This window comes from Periplaneta americana, chromosome 3 (assembly GCF_040183065.1).
Source record: "Periplaneta americana isolate PAMFEO1 chromosome 3, P.americana_PAMFEO1_priV1, whole genome shotgun sequence".
Classification (NCBI taxonomy): domain Eukaryota; kingdom Metazoa; phylum Arthropoda; class Insecta; order Blattodea; family Blattidae; genus Periplaneta; species Periplaneta americana.
In genome coordinates, this window is record NC_091119.1 from 36,231,091 (window position 1) to 36,254,090 (window position 23,000).

General features: G+C 36.4%; 2 protein-coding genes across 14 annotated transcripts in view; one reads left to right on the plus strand and one right to left on the minus strand.

The window, feature by feature from the left end:
• The window catches only part of Hasp (Hig-anchoring scaffold protein), a 797,842-nt gene that overhangs the window by 274,914 nt on the left and 499,928 nt on the right, over positions 1–23,000 (plus strand). The window lies entirely within an intron of this gene.
• LOC138695923 (locustin-like) lies at positions 1,364–8,244 on the minus strand. Its single transcript, XM_069820295.1, has 3 exons — positions 8,087–8,244; positions 4,177–4,350; positions 1,364–1,814 (listed from the first exon to the last, which is right to left on the minus strand). Exons 1-3 carry the CDS (start codon positions 8,124–8,126, stop codon positions 1,777–1,779), a joined length of 252 nt encoding a protein of 83 aa, XP_069676396.1. The 5' UTR covers positions 8,127–8,244; the 3' UTR covers positions 1,364–1,776.

A 23,000-nucleotide genomic window follows, 5' to 3' on the forward strand; every position in this document is an offset into this window, starting at 1 on the left:
TGCTTGTAAAATTTTGGAAATTTAGAGCCTGTATTTTCAGATATTATTTATGGTCGTTAACATACATATAGCCTTAAATAAAGAATTTCAATTACATTTACAGAGGTCAAGTGTACAATCTCAATTAAAAATATATTAATGCTTTATTTAACGTTATGCTTTATGTTTCTTAGAAATGCAAATTTAATTGAGAATTGTTTTTCTGTTTATATAACCATAGGTAATATCTGATAATAGAATTAGAACATTTTGATAAATGTGATACTGTTTTGTTTTGTCTTTTTGTCTCAATTAAACATCTCTAATATTATTTGTGCGAGATCGTCCGTATTTGCTTGGTTTCCGCACAAAACCAATCCGCGGAAATTCTAAAATTCCACATTCAGTATTCCCAACCTAACACACACAACAATTTCCCTCTTCTTACAGCTTAAGTGACATATTGATTTTACTCCTTTAGGCTTTTAACATTATTTTTAGAGACGTTCAATATAGTAATAATTATAAATTGGAAACTTACCACTGCAATTTCACCTAAATTACAGTGTTAATTATTGTTTTTAAATATTGCAAAAATTAAGTAAACTCTACAACTCCACTAAAGTTACTGCATTCGTGATGCAAGTAACATTAAGGAAGCCGTGAAAAAATCAACAAGATTCCAGACTCATCATAGACTGGGGGAAAAAAAAAGACAGACGTATATCACGGCCTGCTGGAGTATAGTAAACACAGAAAACATTTTAAAGCAACAATATTGAAGATAGATATTTTTGTTTTGCAAATTTGCCGTCATTGAACAGAAACCAAGATGGAGATTTCATTGCAACTAATTAGAAATTCCTCTTTCAGGTATGTAATAAACGATCTTCGCACAAAATAATGTGCGATACACGAGCGGTATGTTTTCTTTCAATTCTCGGAAATTAAAAAAGCTCAACTAAGTTTCGCGTTTTCAAACTTTTCCTCGAACATGAAAACTTCAACATACCGCTCTTGTAACGCACATTACTATTATTTCAGTGATGTATGTTATTCAAAGTTACGAAATCTTTCCACTTCGACCAAATGCTATTTCGAGAATGGTGAGCGAGACTCGAAGCGCACGAGAGTTACGAGACGAGACTCGAAAGACAAATGCAACGAACACAGCGAGCGAGAGCGGCAGTTAGTTTTGTTAGTCTGTAAATAACATACATTGAATACGCCCAGTTCAATATTCCATTTTTGGAACTATTAACATTTTGTAAAACAATATTCGGGGTAATAGGCTTACTGTTTTGTATTTGGGATTCTTTCCTTTCGGGAAAATGGTCTTTCAAGATATTGGATTCTGGATTTTGTACGGAAATCATATTAGTCCTTCTTTTATTGGAAATTAAGTTTATTTTTCTGTTCATGATACAGACTAGAAAAATAGACAACATATCATATAATATGATGGTGACAATGATAATGAGATAGTGAAGATGCTAGGAATATGATGAAGATGGTGGTTATAATAATGTAAATGATGATGATGATGACAGATATGATTTTCAGAGTAAAAATTTTGCATAGAACATATTACAAATTGTCATTTTGGTAAGAGGCAGTGCTAATATTAGGTGTTGTTGAAAACATTTCCGAAGGAATGCTGTCGCTGTGTTTAATAAACATAACAGGTAAACAAAATAAGAGATGTAAACTGCAGTGTGGTCAAGGAAGAGATGTGGTTGAAACCGGAACTTCTTAAGGACCACATCCTCGTACTGTACGTGACCGGAAATGCATACCTCAAATGCACTTTGATCCGTATGAGAGCTTGAAGTAATCTGGAAAGAAGAATGATGATCTATTATTGCATGACCAAAGTAATGCCTCAATTATTTGACAAAAAGGGGCATGCAGTTTTCATAGATCTTTGTAATGACTGGACCACTCAAAGGACTTGTCTTAATCCAACGCGGATTACAAGACTAAAACCAGGGTCACACTGTGTCCAATGCCCTACAGCAGTGATGTCAATTGATGCCCACAGGAGCAAGCGCGCGCTTTAGAGCCCAGGAGAGCCTGAGCGCTTTACAGCGGAAAGGAAAGATACAGACGAAAGAAGTAGTATATGCCGCTTGCTCGAGCTATATACAGGGATGGCCAGCACTGATTCAATGGATAAAGGGAAGAGAACTTATTAAAACTGTATCCATGTTAATTTTCAGAATTGTCTGAGAAGTATAAGTGCATTATAAGAATGTAAGTTTTAATTTTAAAGTTCATTTTTCGCAAGTTTGCTTTTTTATTCAAAAGGAATATTTTCTCAACTTTTTTTTTTACAGAAAAGTGAAATTTTCAGATATGTTTGTTTAGTAGCCTTACAGGTACTAAAACAATGTTTTCGTAAATCTAATATATCGTAAATAAGTATTACTGAAGATAGTGTATTAAAATGTTTGAAAATATTCGCATGGAAGATGTTTGTAAGGAAATGAATTAACAAAGCAAATACTGTTACATCACAAACAAAATATATGTGCCTATGTGTTGGTAAAACGTCAGCTCTATAGCTTCAGTAGATTTCGAGATAATTTAATATTCTGATAACAGAAAGTTGCGCACCAATATCACCTAAAAGCATAACGCGATAAGAGTTTTATTAAGTAATATTAATTACAGTTAAAACATATAACCTAGACAACTTTGCTTTGTACTATAATATTGTTTTGATTACTTTTATAAGGCTAAAGATACTATCAATATCAATTTCAACTTATCATGTCATATTCAGTGTCTTTCTTTGGGATAACACTTTCTTTATAAATGATGTGTTTAATTCACTTAGTACAGTATAGTTGTAGTTATTATGGGATTTGTGTGAATATTCCTTCTTTACTCTTTATTATGTTATTAACGTTTAAAACACAACTGCAATATTAGGCTAAGAAATAGGTGTTAGTACTTTTGTTTTACAGACAATATAAAAATAAACAGAAAGAAGCCATATAAAAATAACGACATAAAATTTCACGTTCCGTTTGAAGTTTGTGCATTCTTGTGTATTCTTAATACAACAGGCTGCTTATTCTTCCTAGCATACCTAGCGCTTAATGCCCGCGCACGACGTCAAGGTCAGAAAAATACGCTTGCTTTGACATCACTGCCCTACAGCGTTGAACGCATGAACATTTCACACGTAGCTTGGCCATCTCGAATCTTTACACTTGTTGCAACTGACGCGTGTTAAAAATATGTTATTTTTGTTAAAAAAAAAGGCTTGTCTTATTTTTTAAATGCAAAATAATGCAATTTGTGTGCAATAATAAACGAGTGTCGTAAAAGTAGTACATTATTTTATCCATTTTGATTATGTAATGTGGACTTTACATCAGTAATATAAATGTTGTAAACACATTCATTACACAATTACTTAGGTAATTATACTTCTGTTACGCTACTAGTTAGGTAATGATACTGTTGTTACCTAACTGGTTGAGTAATGTGAACTACACATTAAATAAAATAAAATGAAATTGATTTTATTTATTATAAACTTTAACAACAATTAATATCACTCAATAAAAGAGCTGTATTCCAATGGATACCATCCCATTGTGGAATCCTGGGAAACGAGAATGCGGATGCTTTAGCAAAGAAGGGCAGCACTGCTACTTACAGACCTGTTACTAAATCTACGTATTACTCTGTGAAAAGATTTATCAAATCTACATACTTAGACTTCAACAAACAAAATTTGATAATACAATCTCAAGGGAAAAAAATGGAACTCTCTGCATCATAATCCACAGTTAATTCCCGATTTACCACGAAAATCGTCTGTAGCTGCATTTAGATTGGCAACAGGCCATGACCGTTTGGCCAAACACCTGCATAGAATTGGAATATATCAGTCCCCTAACTGCCCATTGTGCAACTCAAACCAAGAAATGGATTCGGAACACCTCAAAATCTGTGCTTCAGTGGCTTACCATGATAATATCTTTGAAAAATATTGGAGTGCAAGAGGTCAAATGACTTTATTGTCAAACGCCTGGTATTAGAAAACAACAACAACGACGACGACGACGGCAACAACAACAACAACAACCACATATTCGGTTCTGCTTTTATTTGAAATAGTATCGTCAAAACTGATGACCCAAAAGCGCATCTTCAGTTAAAACTGTCTATTTTGCTACTCACTTGTTCCGTGGCACCTGTTGTAGCAGTGCATGTGACATTCGCTGGGGAATCCTCGGCGATTATTGGTCGCGTATTGAGAGTGGAAGGTGGCGCAAATGGGGCGGAGTATGATGCACTGCGGGCAGCTGTCACAGGAGGCAGGGGCCGCCAGCGCGCCCGAAATCACCGCCAGACCTGCAACACCACAAGAAAATTCCTCACGTTTCGAGTTAGTGGTTTAACCTTGAAGCAAAGAACGGAAAGGGGAAATTCTGTGCTACATAGTTAAAAAGATGGTCAAAATATGCTAGTGCATGCTGGGCACTAATAACTCAATCCAGTCACTGCTGATTTCCCTTTAACTCTCCACTCCACCTTCCCCACCTGAGCCCAGTAGGCAGGAAGATAAGTATTGCTGAATGATGGATTGTGTAAGGCAGGCATCATAGCTTTTACGAACTTTCGGCTCTAGCTGGTCGCCTGAAATCCATCACTGATACACAGTGTCTACTGTGAGCTTGTTTATAAGACAGTAAAGGACATTGGCGGGGGTCTGAGAGTTCCGTTCCGCATGCCCGTTGTGTCCATGGCTGTGCTGGTGGCTTTAAGTTGAAGTACAAAATAGGAAAAGATGATTTATATAGCTAGTAGAATTTAAATGTGAAAATAAACGCGGTTCGAATATGCAAATTGCTTGATTTTCAGGATAAGACAAGAGTACATAGAATACATGACAGAAGTAAAAAAGACACGTGGTTTGAAAAAGCTAGTGGTACAACCTTAAAGAAAAACATAAGAAAGGGTTCTATAGAGTACAGGCTAAAAGTAAAAAAGACACGATGTTAGAATAGATCAGTGACTAAAACTTTACGGAAAAAATAAAGATTTTTTGTGATACAGGTTAAAAGTAAAAAAGACATGACGTTAGAATTGATCATTGTCTTAATCTTGACGAAAAAAATAAAGATTCTATTTGATACAGGTTAAAGTAAAAAAAGGCACGACGTTAGAATAAATCAGTGGCTTAACTTTGAAGGAAAAAATAAAGATTTTATGTGATACAGGCTAAAAGTAAAAAAGATGTGAAGTTACACTAGGTCAGTGGCTTAACCTTGACGGTAAAAATAAAGATTCTATGTGACGGTAAAAAAGACACGACGTTAGAATAGATCGGTGGCTTAACCTTGACGGTAAAAATAAAGATTCTACGTGATACAGGTTAAAAGTAAAAAAAGACGACGTTAGAATAGATCAGTGGCTTAATCTTGACGGAAAAAATAAAGACTCTATGTGATTAGGTTAAAAGTGAAAAAGACACATTAGAATAGATCAGTGGCTTAACCTTGACGGAAAAATTGAAGATTCTATGAGATATAGGTTAAAAGTAAAAAAGACACGACATTAGAATAGATCAGTGGTTTAACCTTTACGGAAAAAATAAAGATTTTATGTGATACAGGTTAAAAATTAAAAAAGACACGACGTTAGAATAGATCAGTGGTTTAACCGTGACGGAAAAAATAAAGATTCTATGTGATACAGGTTAAAAGTAAATAAAAAAGACACGACGTTAGAATAGATCAGTGGCTTACACTTGACGGAAAAATTAAAGATTCTATGTGGTATAGGTTAAAAGTACAAAAGACACGACGTTAGAATAGATCAGTGGCTTAACCTTGACGGAAAAAAATAAAGATTATATGTGATATAGGTTAAAAGTAAAACGACATGACGTTAGAATAGATCAGTGGCTTACCCTTGACGGAAAAATTAAAGATTCTATGTGATATAGGTTAAAAGTAAAAAAGACACGACGTTAGAATAGATCAGTGGCTTAACCTTGACGGAAAAAAATAAAGATTCTATGTGATATAGGTTAAAAGTAAAACGACATGACGTTAGAATAGATCAGTGGCTTACCCTTGACGGAAAAATTAAAGATTCTATGTGATATAGGTTAAAAGTAAACAAGACACGACGTTGGAATAGATTAGTGGCTTAACCTTGACGGAAAAAAAATAAAGATTCTATGTGATATAGGTTAAAAGTAAAAAGACACGACGTTAGAATAGATCAGTGGCTTAACCTTGACGGAAAAAAAATAAAGATTCTATGTAATAGAGGTTAAAAGTAAAAAAGACACGACGTTAGAATAGATCAGTGGCTTAACCTTGATAGAAAAAGTAAAGATTCTGTGTGATACAGGTTAAGACTAAAAAAAAGATACGATGTTAGAATAGATCAGTGGCTTAATCTTGACGGAAAAAATAAAGGGCCATATTCATAGACATTCTTAGCGCGGGCTTCCGGTGGATGATCAGCGAACTAACGTTCTTCGTATTCATAAACCAGTGTTATCGATATGATGTTATATGAATCCTGTACAAGTAATCAGTGGATAGTCGGGGCTACTTTAGCACGCTCGTAGCGCGGGCTAGCGAAATGTCTAGCATGCATAGCACCCAAAGATTCTATGTGATACAGGTTAAAAGTAAAGAAAGAGAAACAATTCTGTACAACGCAGGCTACAAAACGTGAACTCATGTCGATACAGGTTCATAATCTGCAGGGACATCATTTTATTTTTACTAACATTTTTAATATTAACCTGGCTATACCTTTCTATTAACGATTGAAACAGGAAACACCGTTTGCTACCCTTTCCACGACGGAGTTCGATGATACTGGCGTAAAATACAAATCACTTTACTAGGTATAGGAGGGAAGAAAAGTGGTTCATCCATTTATGTAAATAGGAAATATCGCAATTTTGAGTTTAATAATTTTCATTAGGTTTTTGTTTAATCAAAATACAGTACTGTATTAACACTTAGTGTTTTACACACGAACTGAGCTATCCATTCGGACATATTAATTATGCAGTGTATATTGTACTGTTACAGCACATTAGCGTACTATACAGAGAATGAAGTTAAATTGAAAAATAATTATAATATGGATATTTAAACACATTTTAGAAAATGGTGGCCGTTCATTTCGATGCAGGCTTCAGTTCTTTTGTACATATTATCGCACTATAGACTATTGTACCTAATTCCAATTACCAGTTTCGTCCTTCGTACGAGTAACTCATGTTGAAATAATTCTGTACCTACTCTATAAAAGAATACCTTACGTACTGTAAATTCAATCTTCACTTCTGCCCGATCCGAAAAGATAAAATCACTCAGAAATGCTATCTACTGTCCGTTCAAGTGATTTTGTCGCAGGGTTGTAGAAAGGGGGGGATCACGTGACAGTTAATTACTTAAGGAGGCCCTTTTATTTAAGTTATTTTAAACACTTGAATAATATTACGTAGACGTCCAATTCCTAACAGAAATTAATGTTTTCAGAAAAGAGGTAAGGTAGCCCAGCTACTAGACTTTACAAAGGGGCGAACAGAAGCAGGTGGGGGAAACCGGGATGCGACGTAGGGAAACGGACGACAGTACCCGTACGAAAATATGATTCAATATTGAAAGCTCTTTCGTCACTGGAAATCGCGAACATATTTCTGAAACGTACTATACTCAGTAACTCAGTACTGCTTACGCGCCCTCGGCTCTGTGTCGTGAAGGGTTGGAAGTTTACTAGTAGAAGGGGTGAGAGTGAAGTACATTCCAAAACTCAGGTACAATAAAAATTGAAGTAAAAATAAAATGATGTCCCTGTATAAAGTGAAGCTATTAAAGTAAAGCTTTAAGAACATGGAAACTAAATAGGAGGAACTTCTAGGCAATGTAAAACTGAAATTGAAATCTGTAAATACTGTCGACATGTTTTATAGATTGTGTTTTACTATCGCAAAGTTAAACAATGAAAACCTATGTCAAATATGATGCGGAAATACACAGCCTAAACAAGTCCAGTTATTTGTTGAAAAGCTCCAAATCTGGGAAATACGTAATTGCGAAGATGAAATACTCACCAATAATAGCAATCAGGATGAACGTCTTCAAGGTTGCCATAGTGATGCGGTCGGTGGTTGCTTCGTTTCTTCCTGCTTCAGTGAGCTAACCAGATGTGACTTCTCCTGCATCATCCGGCATCTTAAATCCTGTCTGGAAGTCACGTGGTTTGCTAGCAATGACCCTCTGCACCCGAGCGGGAAACCACATAACCGGCCCAGATTCTCACCTGAGAGGGGAATAACTGCAGCACGTTTAATGTGGGTTACTTGCACCAGTCATGATGACGTCAGCAGAACAGGTAGTAGCCGGCACCTGCATCGACTTTGTCAATAGAGTTTCTTCAGTGTACGGAGTTCCTAGGAACTTGGATAATATCTGACGTCACAATAGGGGTCATGCTTCATTGAATCTGAGTAACTAACCCAGTTTGGAGATAAAATGTGTTTCAATGCCAGTTTCAATCCCTGAGAGTAAATATTGAAGCAGGAATTTTTCTGTTGCCATCACTTTTATGTACAGAGACTATTCTAGGACGATCAGGTGATAATTGATAACATGTATAGTGAGGATCACGTAAGAGTAGTTCCTAAAAGGTTAATTTCGCCGCCTCTTCAGTGTTGCCAACTAATACCAGATATCACCAAAGAGGATAAAGTCACAATGTCATGTACTGAAATAATAATAATAATAATAATAATAATAATAATAATAATAATAATAATAATAATAATAATAATAACAATAATAGTAATAGTAAATAAACTTACCCTTTCAAATAAAATTGTGATATGTCCCCCATTCGATCCAGGGCGTAGATGGACACGTTTTATTTTAGACACTTTAATTAAAGTTTATTTTATAACTGAATTTGTGTAATTTCTTATTGCCAATTTTAGGTAATCAATTCTTTAGAGTAGGGTTCCCAGACATATTGGAAAAAAATACAGGACACCTCAGTTATCACTGAGTAAGTTTAGTATGCGCATGCATGAAATATGCCCATCTTTCAAAGTGTGTGTGTAGTAAAATTTACTACACACACACACTTGTCCACACCTGTGGAGTAACGGTCAGCACGTCTGGCCGCGAAACCAGGTGGCCCGGGTTCGATTCCCGGTCGGGGCAAGTTACCTGGTTGAAGTTTTTTCCGGGGTTTTCCCTCAACCCAATATGAGCAAATGCTGGGTAACTTTCGGTGGTTGACCCCGGACTCATTTCACCGGCATTATCACCTTCATCTCATTCAGACGCTAAATAACCTAAGATGTTGATAAAGCGTCGTAAAACAACTTACTAAAATAAAAAACACACACACTTTACTAACTAAGGGTAAGAAAACAAATAGTAAACAAAATTCTTAGGGAGCATATTTGCATTAAGTGTTCTCCCCAAGGGCAGGTTTTTCACTGCAAACACAGCATTGTCCAGTCTTTCCTATTTTCTGCCTTCCTCTTTGTCTCTTCATATGACCCATGTCGTCTATCATCTGATATCTTCTTCTGTCTCGAACTCTTCTCCCGTTCACCATTCCTTCCAGTGCATCCTTCAGAAGGCAGCAGTTTCTTCTCAACCAGTGACCCAGCCAATTCCTTTTCCTCTTTCTGATCAGTTTCAGCACCATTCTTTCTTCATCCACTCTTTCCAACACAGCTTTGTTTCTTATCTTGTCTGTCCATTTCACACAGTCCATCCTTCTCCATATCCACATTTCAAATGCTTCTAGTTGCTTCTCTTCACTTCGTCGTAATGTCCATGTTTCAACCCATACAATGCGACACTCCACACAAAGCACTTCACTAGTCTCTTCCTTAGTTATTTCTCCAGAGGTACGCAGGGGAGCTCCTTTTATCTATTAAAGCTTCCTTTGCCATTATTATCCTCCTTTTGACTTCCTGACAGCAGCTCACGTTACTGCTTATAGTACACGCCAAGTATTTGAAGCTGTCCACTTGCTCTACTGCCTCATTTAGAATTCCCGAGTTTACCTCCTATGACCATGGTCTTCGTCTTGTTGGCATTTATCTTCATTCCATATTGTTCACAGCTATCATTTAGCTCCTATATCATCTCCTCTTCTGTCAACAACGCCACATCATCAGCAAATCTTATACACTTTATTCTTCTTCCTCCTACTATCACTCCTCCCATGTTCTGAAAATTGTTCTTCACTAAATCCTCCAATTAGATGTTGAACAGGGTAGGTGATAAATGGCATCCTTGTCGTACTCCTCTCCCTATTTAATTTCTTTAAGCCCTTTCTTCTTCTATCCTGACTTTGACTCGTTTCATATAAAGGTTACTGAACAATCTCCTCTCTTTCCAATGTACGCCAATTTTCTTTAGAATCCCCATCAGTCTCTCAAAGAATAACCCCCTGAAATTGATAACATTACTCACTGTTCATTCTGTATACTACAATTTTAAATATTAGCATTGTATTGTATTGTGTTGTAGCCTATTGTATTTATTAACATCCCATGGTATTCATGCATTGCTTACAGCTAGGATATGGAACAAGTCAAAAAACTTAATACTACTATAAAGTCTTAATTTATAGTCACAGCATAGTTGAAATATATTCAGAAGAGGTTTACAATATAGTCTACTAGTACAACACAAAATTTTAGTATCAATTTCATGAAGTGTTATTGAATGTCATGAATTCACCTACAGAATAGAAGGCGTGAGAAATTAGGTATCAGTACTTCTTTAATTTGGCCCTAAATAATCTTATGTTTTGAGTTTCATTTTTTATATCGATAGGGAGGCTATGAAATAGTAATATGCGTTATAAGAGCGGTATGTTGAAGTTTTCATGTTCGAGGAAAAGTTTGAAAAAGCGAAACGTAGTTGACCTTTTTTAATTTCCGAGAATTGAAAGCAAACATACCGCTCGTGTATCGTACATTATTTTATGGGAAGATCGTTTATTACTACCTGAAAGAGGAATTTCTAATTATGTAGTTGCAATGAAATCTCCATCTTGGTTTCTCTTCAATGACGGCAATTTTGGAAAACAAAAATATCTATCTTCAACATTGTTGCTTTAAAATGTTTTCTGTGTTTACTATACTCCAGCAGGCCGTGATATACGTCTGTCTTTTTTTCCCCCCAGTCTATAAATGCGAACTTAAAACAAACGGCTTCCTTAATGTTACATGCATCACGAAATGCAGTAACTTTAGTAGAGTTGTAGAGTTTACTTATTTTTTGCAAATATTTAAAAACAATAATTAACAGTGCAATTTAGGTGAAATTGCAGTGGTAAGTTTCCAATTTATAATTATTACTATATTGAACGTGTCTAAAAATAATATGTTAAAAGCCTAAAGCAGTAAAATGAATGTCGCGCTTAAGCGGTAAGAAGTGGGAAATTGTTATGTGTGTTCTGTTGGGAATACTGATTGTGGAATTTTAGACTTACCGCGGGTTGGTTTTGTGCGGAAACCAAGCAAATACGCACGATCTCGCACAAAATTTTTTACTGCCATATAACGCACTCCTTTTTGATAGCACGATAGACTTGCCGATGGAGTATGAAAGTCATTTTTTGACGCGTATTTATGCTATGAACTCTTGAATTGGTTACAAAGTTTTCACGTTTACATACGAGGAAGATTATTAATGAAAAAATATACTGACAAGCCATGGGCATTATTTGTAGTTTTTTGAAAATAGTCCTACACGATTCCCTAGATTTGGCACTGACTATTATTCTAATTACTCTTTTTTGTAATAAGAATATATTGTTTTTTAATTAAGGTCACTTTGAAACGACTTAAACTATTTATATGACATAAGATAATTATTATTTTTACGATTATTTAACGATGATGTGTCACCAGGGAAGGCTATCTTACGTAGGTGGAGTTCGTGATAGTGAGTTAAGGCTGGTTCACAATAAACCGGGAACGAGAACCAGAATGAAAACGAGAAGAGAGGACGTGAATATGAAAATTTTTGATTCACAATAAACCGAGAACGTAGACGACTATGCATATCAATATGTATGTCAATAACGATATGTAAAGTCGATATTACGCATTCTGATGTTATTTGTGTATAATTAACCAATGGCGTTCTCTCATGAGTACAAAGCAGCCAACATAAACACAGGTTAACCAACTTCGAAATTTCAATTGAAACATTTCATTAGGTACGGGACTATAAATATGCCCATGCATCTTTATTATCACAACCTATTTTAAGTCTACCATAACGTAAAATAATTAGAGAAGAAACATTTGTAATAGAACAAAAATGAACACAACAGTAGTTATTGAATTGAAGTGTGTAATACAACCAATAGGCTACAGTAATAAAATATGATTCGCTTCCGATCGATGTTCAAAGATGCAGCTATTGAAAGCCACGTATTCTACTTCATTTTCTCATCTTTATACTAGGCGCTCCGCTTATCGTAAACGTGACAATTTTCCTCAACACTAAATATTAGAATCTCGTCAAATAAAACTTGCTCCATGATGCACAGCACAGAACAAAATAATGCGTAGGTTATGTCACGGTCTTCTTGCTGCAAAATATACGACGAGAAAATAACTTTTATATGGCAATAGAATGAATCTACAGTAGTGGGCTGTGATCGGAAACGTGAACGCCAAAGTTGAAACTTGGTCAACTCTCCGTTCCCGATCCCGGGCTCCGGCAAGCTTTTCGTTAATTGTGAATGCTCACATTTAAATGTACACATTTTAACAATTTTACCGTTTTCGTTTTCGTTCCGATTCTCGTTTCTCGTTTATTGTGAACCAGCCTTTAGTGTTTCGGAGCGATGAGACCGAGTATTTAGCATGAATTACCAATATTCGCTTTAAACTTGGAGAAATCCTTCAAAAACCCCATTCAGGTGATTAGTGGAAGCAGGATTCGAGGCGACTTCCGTGCGCAAGCGGGAGTTCCACACGCTACGCCGAGAAAAAAGCTATCCGAATTGTAAAAGGATGGGATTCACGTGTAGTACAGGCAGCCACAAGTTAGGGCACATTTGGAAGACTGTCGAGAGTGTGACGTGATCCATCACTCCGGGCGTGCTGAAGGAAGGGGTGGTGTCCTTGATGAGCGAGGGTTCCCCAGTGTGACAGGCAATCACAGCGGTATCGCCCGCAGCGACAGTTTTGATAGTGACTGAGTCAGCGCTGTGTACTCGGTAAACGCTATCTCGCGCATCGGGCTTTCGTGTAGAGACCACCACCACCACCACCACATAATCGTAACCATCGCTATGATCAGGCAACGGCTTAGCTCAGGTGGTAGCTGTTTGCCTACAGATTCAGAGCTACTCTTGGGCGTGGGTTCGATTCTCGCCTAGGCTGAATACCTTATTGGTTTTTCCAAACTGTAAGACGAATGTCAAGTAATCGCCTCAACTCGCCAAATTATTCTTTTTACGACTTCTTATATCACCAATTATATCTATGTTAAATAACCGATAAAATTGAAGCTAGAGTAAATGGAAGAAAGACAAAAGTGATGGTAGCGCAGTGCGTTTACTAACTCGCTCCGCAGGAGAAGTGGCAAGCAGAACACGGAGACTCGAGGAGTTGTGTTGGTATAGGTCGCGCAAGGAACGATTACCGAAAAGCAGTGGTGGCGTTACTATCTGATTTGACGTGTGTATGTAGGCACGCCGAGGGAACGAGAGATGCGGGCCGATAGAAGTACTGCCTCTTCCAAGAAGATGAACGGATGAGGACATCACCTGTGGAAATAAAGAGCGTAGCAATAGAAAAATCCGAAGCGAATTAAACGCGCAACATGTTTACGAATAAAATAATGACACAGAGAGAGGTGGCTTAGTGGTAAAACACTAGTTTCTCATTTGGGAGGTTTCAGGTTCAATCTCAGATTTCCATGATTTCACTCAGTTACAAAGGCAAATATCATATTGGAAGTTGCCGTAACATGATTCATCATCACCTTAAATCACATTATCATACACATTAAATTGAATTGAATTCTCATTCTCACAGAATTTAACGACATTCTGTATTATTTTCTTACCTTCAGAATACGTAACTCTGGTAGGAAAACGCTCCATCACTACATACCTATAATAAAATAAACGCACTTGGAATAAGACACGTATCCACATGCAGTGGAACTGAAATTAAAACCGTAATGTAATTATCACAACGCAAGACTGATTCTATCGATGTCATTTCTCTTCCCACTGTACTCTTGAATATCATTCAAGCTATCTTGTGATCTTTCCTATCGCCCGCTCTTCCTTATCGTAGTGTTTCGTTCGCATTCCTGCCGTCGGCAATCCCTGCTTGCGAGACCTATATTGTGCAGGTAGGGTCAATGACCTTGGCCGCACTGAATGGTTGAGGTGGGAAGGAGCAAGAAAGGAGATGTAGCCTAATATTCCTACGTTCAAACCAGACGCTACACAGTACCAACTTTACATCGCTGCATAGTCGTCGAATACTGCCGCTTGCTTCACTGCGGAGCTACTTAGTATACGCACTGTATAATCTGGTAAGTAGAGTCCTGCGTTTGGTTACTTAGAATACAAGTTAGGTGTACCTCGATCATATTAGCTTCACGTTGCGGTCTCTCTCTCCGCGCGCTCTGGTATTGTGTGTTTACACCTACTCGTGTACCCGTGTCTGTAAATTGTGTACAAAAAATCACTTAGATTTAATAAGAATAATAACGAAGTATTTATTTTATTTGAAGACAGATTATAAGCAATAGAAATATATTTTTTACCGTGGTTAGACTAACCATGATTATTAGAGGAGAGAAAATTCGCTCCGGCGCCGGGGATCGAACCCAGGTCCTTGGTTCTACGTACCAAATGCTAATCATTGTTACCATAACAGATATATTCTGTACGACCAAAAATTAATCTTTACGAGATTCTTCTCTCAGTAGTGCATATTACTGTGGAATCTCGGCCACCAAGTCACTCAATTGAGTGCCCTCCTTATATAATGGCAGTTGACTTAATATATGTCGAACTTGAAGTCAGGCCACAAAGGGAAAAACACTAGAGGAGAGGGATTCGATCCGGTGCTGTGGATTAAAGTTCGGCGTAGATCAGTGGTTACAGCACTCGGTACGTAGAACCAAGGACCCGGGTTCGACCACCGGCGCCGGAGCGAATTTTTCGCCTCTAATAATCATTGTTACCATAACAGATGTATTCTGTAGGACCAAAAGTTAATCTTTACGTAGATGGTTAGACTAAACTAAAAATTTTCTGGAGGTAACCTCATTATTTTCGGGAGTCACCACATTTTGCCTACACATGCAATGAGAAAACCATTCTAGCTATGATGATATATTTACTGAAACATATAATAGTACATTATGCAACGAGCCTATAATGATAGTAATTAAGAATAGAGTATGGATATTTATGAAACGAGAGCAAGCGAGTTTCATAATTTTCATACGAGCTTCTTAATTACCATTATAGGCGAGTTTCATACGACTTTTTATCCTCGACCATATTTCTAACTTGAAATTACCGGTATTCAGATGTATACATTTTATTTGTAACTAACTGACAAGATCGGAAGTGACCTTGTTCTAGGTCGTGAATTGTGAGATGTGCGCAGACGCGAAAGTATTGATTTTTTCCGAGGAATAATAATGTCATTGACCTTGACGTAGTCCCGTTAAACTTGATAATATTATAATATTATAACCTTGATTATGAATTCGACATTGAAAAACGAGATGACAAATTGAATTTATTTGAACATTATTTACAATTAACGCTAATTATTATAGTAACAGAACATAACCTTCTGCGACAGTATAGGATTTCCAGCCTCCGTAACTTTTCGCTAATTCTCTTTCGATTGCATATCCGAGAATAATCGATACTTGCGGTTTTATAACGGTACAAAGCTGACTTGTCATTGGCTGAACACATGTAAGCTGAGTTATCATTGGCTGAAGACCTGTACTTTAATGAGTAGGTGTACTTTAATGACATGCATTAAAGGACTGCTACCAGATGTATAATTAGTACATTTCGGCATGGTCGAGCATAAACAATATTAAATATCTATGCAATGCACACACACACACACACACATACTCTCTCTCTCTCTCTCTCTCTCTCTCACACAGACGCTCTGTGCTCTTTATTGTAGCTATGTAGTGACAATATCTTGAAATACGTAACAAATATAACATTATTAATCTAAGAAACACATTCGAATTTATTCCTACAACTGTTTTTGTTAACATTATGTATAGTCGTAATGACATGAAAGAAATCGAAATCTTAAAAAATTTTGAACTCAAACAATTGTCTACTCTTGATTTTTACAATAAGTAGGCCTAAAACGCATTAAGATACTTTAGATTTGATTAAAGATTGGAATTAACAAATGAAAAAACATAAATATCAGCATAAAGTTAAAATAAAACAAGTTATGAGTGTATGTGTAGTTTATACAATATTTAATATTTAGAATGTAAATGTAAATAATGAAAATAAAAAAACTTTGTCATCATTAACCATAAAAATTGTCAGAGACTGCAACCATTTTATTTTCATTTGTTGTCTTGCTTTTATCGCCAATAAGCATTTAGTTTATAACACATAAACAATAAACGTTTGGCATGACCGCGAACATAATTTCATTGATACACACTTGTTATAACATTAATTTACATTGAAAATCGACATTAACACAAACACGTGCTTTTGTACCGTAGGCCTCCGCTTGACAGTTAATTACAGTGTTGCCGATTCAATGCTCCGGCTTTGTATATAGATGGCTTTGGAACTACCGTCATAGGTCGAAATCTGGCTTCGTGCTGACTTCACGTTGCAGGAGTCGCACCGTTCTTGTGCACAGCATTGTTATGTTGTCTGAAAATCTTAAGTAGGCCAGTGCCCACGTGGGCTGTAGAGTATCGATGAGGAACCATAGACTTACTAAATAACCGCTAGACCGCTCACTGGCGCTAGTGTTATGCTCCCAAATTGAACAGCCGACGAGCGGCCATTTGTTTGGTAGAGCTGAATAAGTATAGTTCTTTCGTGTGCTGCTTTTAATTGCAGCAATGCACACGGATGTACAGATAAAGAAGGAAGGAATGTTATATTACACTGGTTATTTAATCCTTAATTTCTATGACGATTTTTTCTCCATATTATGTTACAGAAGGCAAACTATTGTTCTTGCCATGTTACTCTTCATCAGTGGCGTAGCATGAAATTTTGAGCAGGGGAAGCTAACTCAAATTGTCTTCCATGTACAGTAGTGGCAAAAAAACCGGACCGACCCTTGTAGCTGATTTCAGAGCCTTGTTCACTCAGAGCAAGATAGACTGGTAACTAAGACTTTCGTGGTTCGAATCCTGCCTGGGAAGAAAATTTTTTTTTGTTCCTTATTCAAATTTATTCCCAATACTTTTCGATTGCAGCGATATTTTACTACTTAATTAACTTATTATTCCCAGAACATGAATTTTACCAGCAATAGAAAAGTATTGGGAATAAATTTGAATAAGGAAAAAAAAAAAAGTTTCCTTCCCAGGTAGGATTCGAACCACGAGAGTCTTAGTTACCAGTCTATCGTGCTCTGGAGTGAACAAGGCTCTGAAATCAGCTACAAGGGTCGGTCCAGGTTTTTTTTGCCACTACTGTACATATGAGAAAACGTATTGCAAAAATATAGTCTTAAAATAAATAGTAGTCAATGTCAGCAGCCCGAAGATTGGTTGGAACCTCGTAAGTAACACCGATAAGACGTGACCTCAAATAGTACGTAGTAAATTATGATTTCATGGTTTACACATATCTCTAACAAATAGACACGTATACGCATAATTTAACATTAGCTTACTCCCTGTCATATATTTTAGAGAAAGCACAATATTAACGGTCAATAAATACAGTATTAGTAATTAATTACGTAAGTATGCGTCTGTCTTGGTTGTGTCCTTCACTGATAGCAAGGGAGTCGGTCGTTTTTTAAATAACACTTTTGTTCGTAAGTCAGTCTTGCAAATGTAATTGTCTTAAACATTCAAGTAAATTGGTGTCAGAAACTGTTATTTCACTTATTATTTATTATATCAGACACAATGCACACTAACACTTCAACTAAACACAACTCACGAAAGAGATAACTCGGAAACTAAATTCTTTTCAATGTTAAAGCTAGCTTCTTGCGAGCCTTGCGACCAGGGTAGTTTTGTTAGAAAGAGATGGAAAATCTGCGGGGTGGGTTACACAGAAGAATGAGGGGATTGGAAGCTGGTGTGTGCAGGCTTCATGTTTACTGCTGCATCACAAATCATCCTGAGCTGCCGCATCACAATATTTAACGCGTAAATATAAATTCTATTAAAATTAATAAATAATTTTCTCCATAACCTGCAGGTTTGTTATGAAATTATTATTAACTGGGGAAGCTAAGCTTTTTAGCTTACATTGACGCTACGCCACTGCTCTTGATGCTTCAAGTTTCCTCTGAGTAAAGATTCCCTTAACCAAAATTGTATAGGTGCAATCCGTAGAGAGAATTTCTACCCTACAATGAATCATTCAGTATGTTCAACTCATTTCGAAGATAGTAGTTACCTTCCAAACTACGTTATTATACATTGTTATTGTCCTTCACTCACTCCATATCATTCATTTTCTTCAAAGGGCTGTTGTTTCAATGCATACATGAATAATAAAATTATTCACCGAACTTAAAGATACTGGAATTATAAATTGATAATTTTTAATACAACTGATTGAAAATAATTCTTGTCAGGAATTATAAAAAGATAATTTTTTAATATAATGATTGAAAGTAATTCTTGTCTTACGGATTAATGAAACATTTTCTTATGCTATTGCTGCTGCTACTGCTATTATTATTATTATTATTATTATTATTATTATTATTATTATTATTATTAGTATTATTATTATTATTATTACTAGCCGTACCCGTGCGCTCCGCTGCACCTGTTAGAAATAAATATAAAGTAATTACATAATTAAAATAGGACGTTTGATCCAGGGATCATTCGTGTTTGATAGAAGGATAAATCGTTTAATATGTTACTTAATTTAAATTGTATTTAAATAATTAAAATGCGGTCATTTTGGTCCAGAGAGAATCATTTGGTGCAATGACAATTCCTTTAACATGTTTTTTATTGTTATTACATGCAACCATAGTTTAATGAAGATTGACATATCATTTAGTTTTAATGTGTATACTTTATATTATTTGCTATATGTTTCAGAAGTTACTGTAATAACATTGTAGAATTATGTTCATCTAGAGAAACTACACTTTCCAATGGTGAAATAATAATTAAACAATTAATTAGCTTCCGATATTACTTCATACAAACACAGAAACATTCTCTTAGGCTATGTTTAATAGCTTTCGATTGTTGTTGTCCAACGCCCCTTATAGACGAAGTCATTTGTTTTTATTTCAGTACAGCGCCTTAGATGGCGTTGTTATCGTAATTTTAAAACTCATTTATCTCATTAAATATCAGTCCTATCAAATTTTTTGTATAGAATACAACTTATCGGAAATTACTTTTAAAGAAACGTTTGTTATGTAATATTTTTCATGAAAATCAATAATAAGCGAGATATTTCGATTTATTTAATTCAGGCCCCCTTATAACCTCCCTTTTAAATGACGTATTTTGAATACCATACAGCCTAAAAACAGACAAACAGACATACAAACAAAAATTTCAAAAAAGCGATTTTCGGTTTCAGAATGGTTATTTACACTTGTTAACACCAATTATTTTTGGAAAATCGAAAATTACCAGAAAAATTTTGGCTACAGATTTATTATTAGTATAGATTACTACTACTACTACTACTACTACTACTACTACTACTACTACTACTACTACTACTACTACTATTCCTGCTGCTGCTACTGCTACTACTTTTTGACTTCATACAGCAGTTCAACCGACAATTGAATTAAAAGTTGACATATTAATTCTTTTATTAACCGTGGTTATGAATGTTCATGTTCAGAGTTCCTATGAAAAAGATGCAAGTCTGAACACAGTACCTATGTCTGACAGCCAGGGTTATCGGGTATCCCAATTTAGGCGGGATTCTCCCAATTTCCTGGTTGTGTCCCGATTAAAGGGAATCGGGGTTGACGAAAATCCAGATGTTACTCGTACAAATATTAGCCTTGAACATGTTTAAACTAATTAATCTGTATTTCCTATTATCCGATATTTTTATTTATATATTGGCTCAAATAGTAACATTGTAAATACAGACATAACCTGCGGATATTTAGTAAGTGTATGAGGTAGCCCAGCTGATTGCCGAAAGACAACTAAACTCGCAAAATAATATTTCTTCTAGTTCTACCGCATTGTTGATTATTCCGTTTCGGTCCCTAGTCGCTGTTCTCGCAATTAGTAAACGTTGTGTATTTTAAGTGCGTTGAGTGGCAAGAAAGATAGCGTTTTGATATCGTATTTTACACTAATAAGACACATACAATTGCTGCGTTTTATTGTTTAGTGAACTACGTTTAAACATGGATTCATCGTCAGATAGTGAAACTGTTGCAGTACCGGTTCCAAAATTAATTTATTAGCAATTTGTTAAAACATAGGCTATTCGTGGTTAATAAAAGAAAAAATTATTATAGTGTTCACTGTACTGTGTGTCCTTCGTATTTTAGTGTTTCTCACGGAGGCGAATAGGCCTATTACATTAAAATGCACGCGAACACTACTTTGCAGAAAACTGCTATAAATCTTATGATAGGGTAAACTGTTGATAAGTCTAATATCTTAGGTTAGCTTCTGATATCCCGATTTCCCTCGCAGAAAACCTAGCAACCAGTGTTGCCAACTCGATTCTTAAAAACCCGCTAAGATACAATGCAGAAACCGCTAAATTGCTGTACTGTCAATGTAAAAATAAGATTATTTTACCGCTGTGAGTGTTAAAAAGGTCGCTAAATCCCTATATGAGCAATACAAATTTCATAAATTTTACCCGCTAAACTAACACTGGAAAAACGCTAGATTTAGCGGGAAAACCGCTGAATTGGCAACACTGCTAGCAACTCTGCTAACAGCAGAAACACTGTATTAAAGTTATCTCGCAAAGGAAGTGTTGTTCCTTTAAACAAAAACATTTAGCTTTCAGATACGCAATACAACACTTATTCAAATAGCGGTTTCGAAATCCCGCGCGTTTTCTACCAAACAAGTGGCGGCTTTCTGCTGCTTCAGTTATTTCTCACTTCTCCGCTACGGCGTGGTAGGGGCTCGTGAGGAACAGGACATCAAATGCTGGGTCGTAATGATAATAGTTACAAAGTATACGCGATTTACATTGAATCCTTCATAATGGTTACAGGGAATCTAAATGCTACCATTTCTGAGCACCGTTATCGCCTGCGCTTGAAATAATGCCACGAGGGAGTATTTACTGGGCCGGCAAATCGACTTCCAATAGCGGCGTGACACAGATCGCGCAGCATTGTTGCCGCTAATACGACATGTTATCGTAAAGCATTATTATAATTGGCTTATTGTAACGCATAAAAGAGAGTAGCGTTGGGCGATGCTTTATTGTTAGGTGAAGGTTGTGTTCACGTTAATCGTATTGTGAGCGTTCCGATGCGGAGCGGAAAAGCGCTACAATGTGATTCTGAGCGCAGCAGTTCAACAATTGGGAGAATTGCATGCGACCAGCAAAACGTATTTACATATTGCGAGTGTTCCGAGGCATTTGCTGCTGTGTTGTAAACTCCAGATCATTTACCACATTGTGGGCGTTCTCTGCACATGTTAGCGGAAGTGACGTAGGCTTTTGGACTGTTGGGGGAGGGGGAGCAAGCGTCGGACTGCGATTGTGCTGTACCTCTAACTTGCGGAGTTGGGGGCATTTAATCCAGTGCGTTTATCTCCGGAATTCATAGCATTCAGTTTATTAAAGAATGCATATTAACCTATTGACTGCTGACCGTTGTGTACGCAACAGTTAAAGGGAAACTGACGTTGCGTGGAAGTTACGGTTTAGGTTTGAATCCTGCAATGTTGTCGGTAGGATAAGTAGTCTTTGTTACTCTGGAATAATCTGACTTACAGTACATATATTTTAGAAAGCACAATCAAAAGGTTAATAATAATAATAATAATAATAATAATAATAATAATAATAATAATAATAATAATAATGATTTATTAATTTGTCCTACAGAATAATCACTGTAACGTTGACAATTTATATTTGAGGAGAAAAATTCGCTCCGACGCCGGGGATCGAACCCGGGTCCTTGGTTCTACGTACCAAGCGCTCTGACCACTGAGCTACGCCGAATTCAATCCATAGCATCGGATCGAACCTTCCTCCTTCAGTGTTTCCCTTTGTGGCTTGACTCCAAGTTAGGCATCAGTGTTGCCAACAGTTGTTCGTATAATCCCGTTAGATGACTTTGGAAAACCCGCGATTTTCTAGCAAATATCTCTAGATTTTAATATATACTTATTATTCAGTAATAATAATAATAATAATAATAATAATAATAATAATAATAATAATAATGGTCAAGATAGAGCATCCACCCGTCAATGTAACGAATATTGCACACTTTTTTCATTTCCAATGTGGCGCTATAAAGCAATTTTTGAACACTTTTATCACAGACACAGCCTATTTAAATTCTTATTGCACTATATAAATGTTATGTTTTATTTAACGACGCTCGCAACTGCAGAGGTTATATCAGCGTCGCCGGGTGTGCCGGAATTTTGTCCCGCAGGAGTTCTTTTACATGCCAGTAAATCTACTGACATGAGCCTGTCGCATTTAAGCACACTTAAATGTCATCGAACCCGCAACCTTGGGCGTAGAAGGCCAGCGCTATACCAACTCGCCAACCAGGTCGAATATACTATATATGTTACCGTTAAAACCCA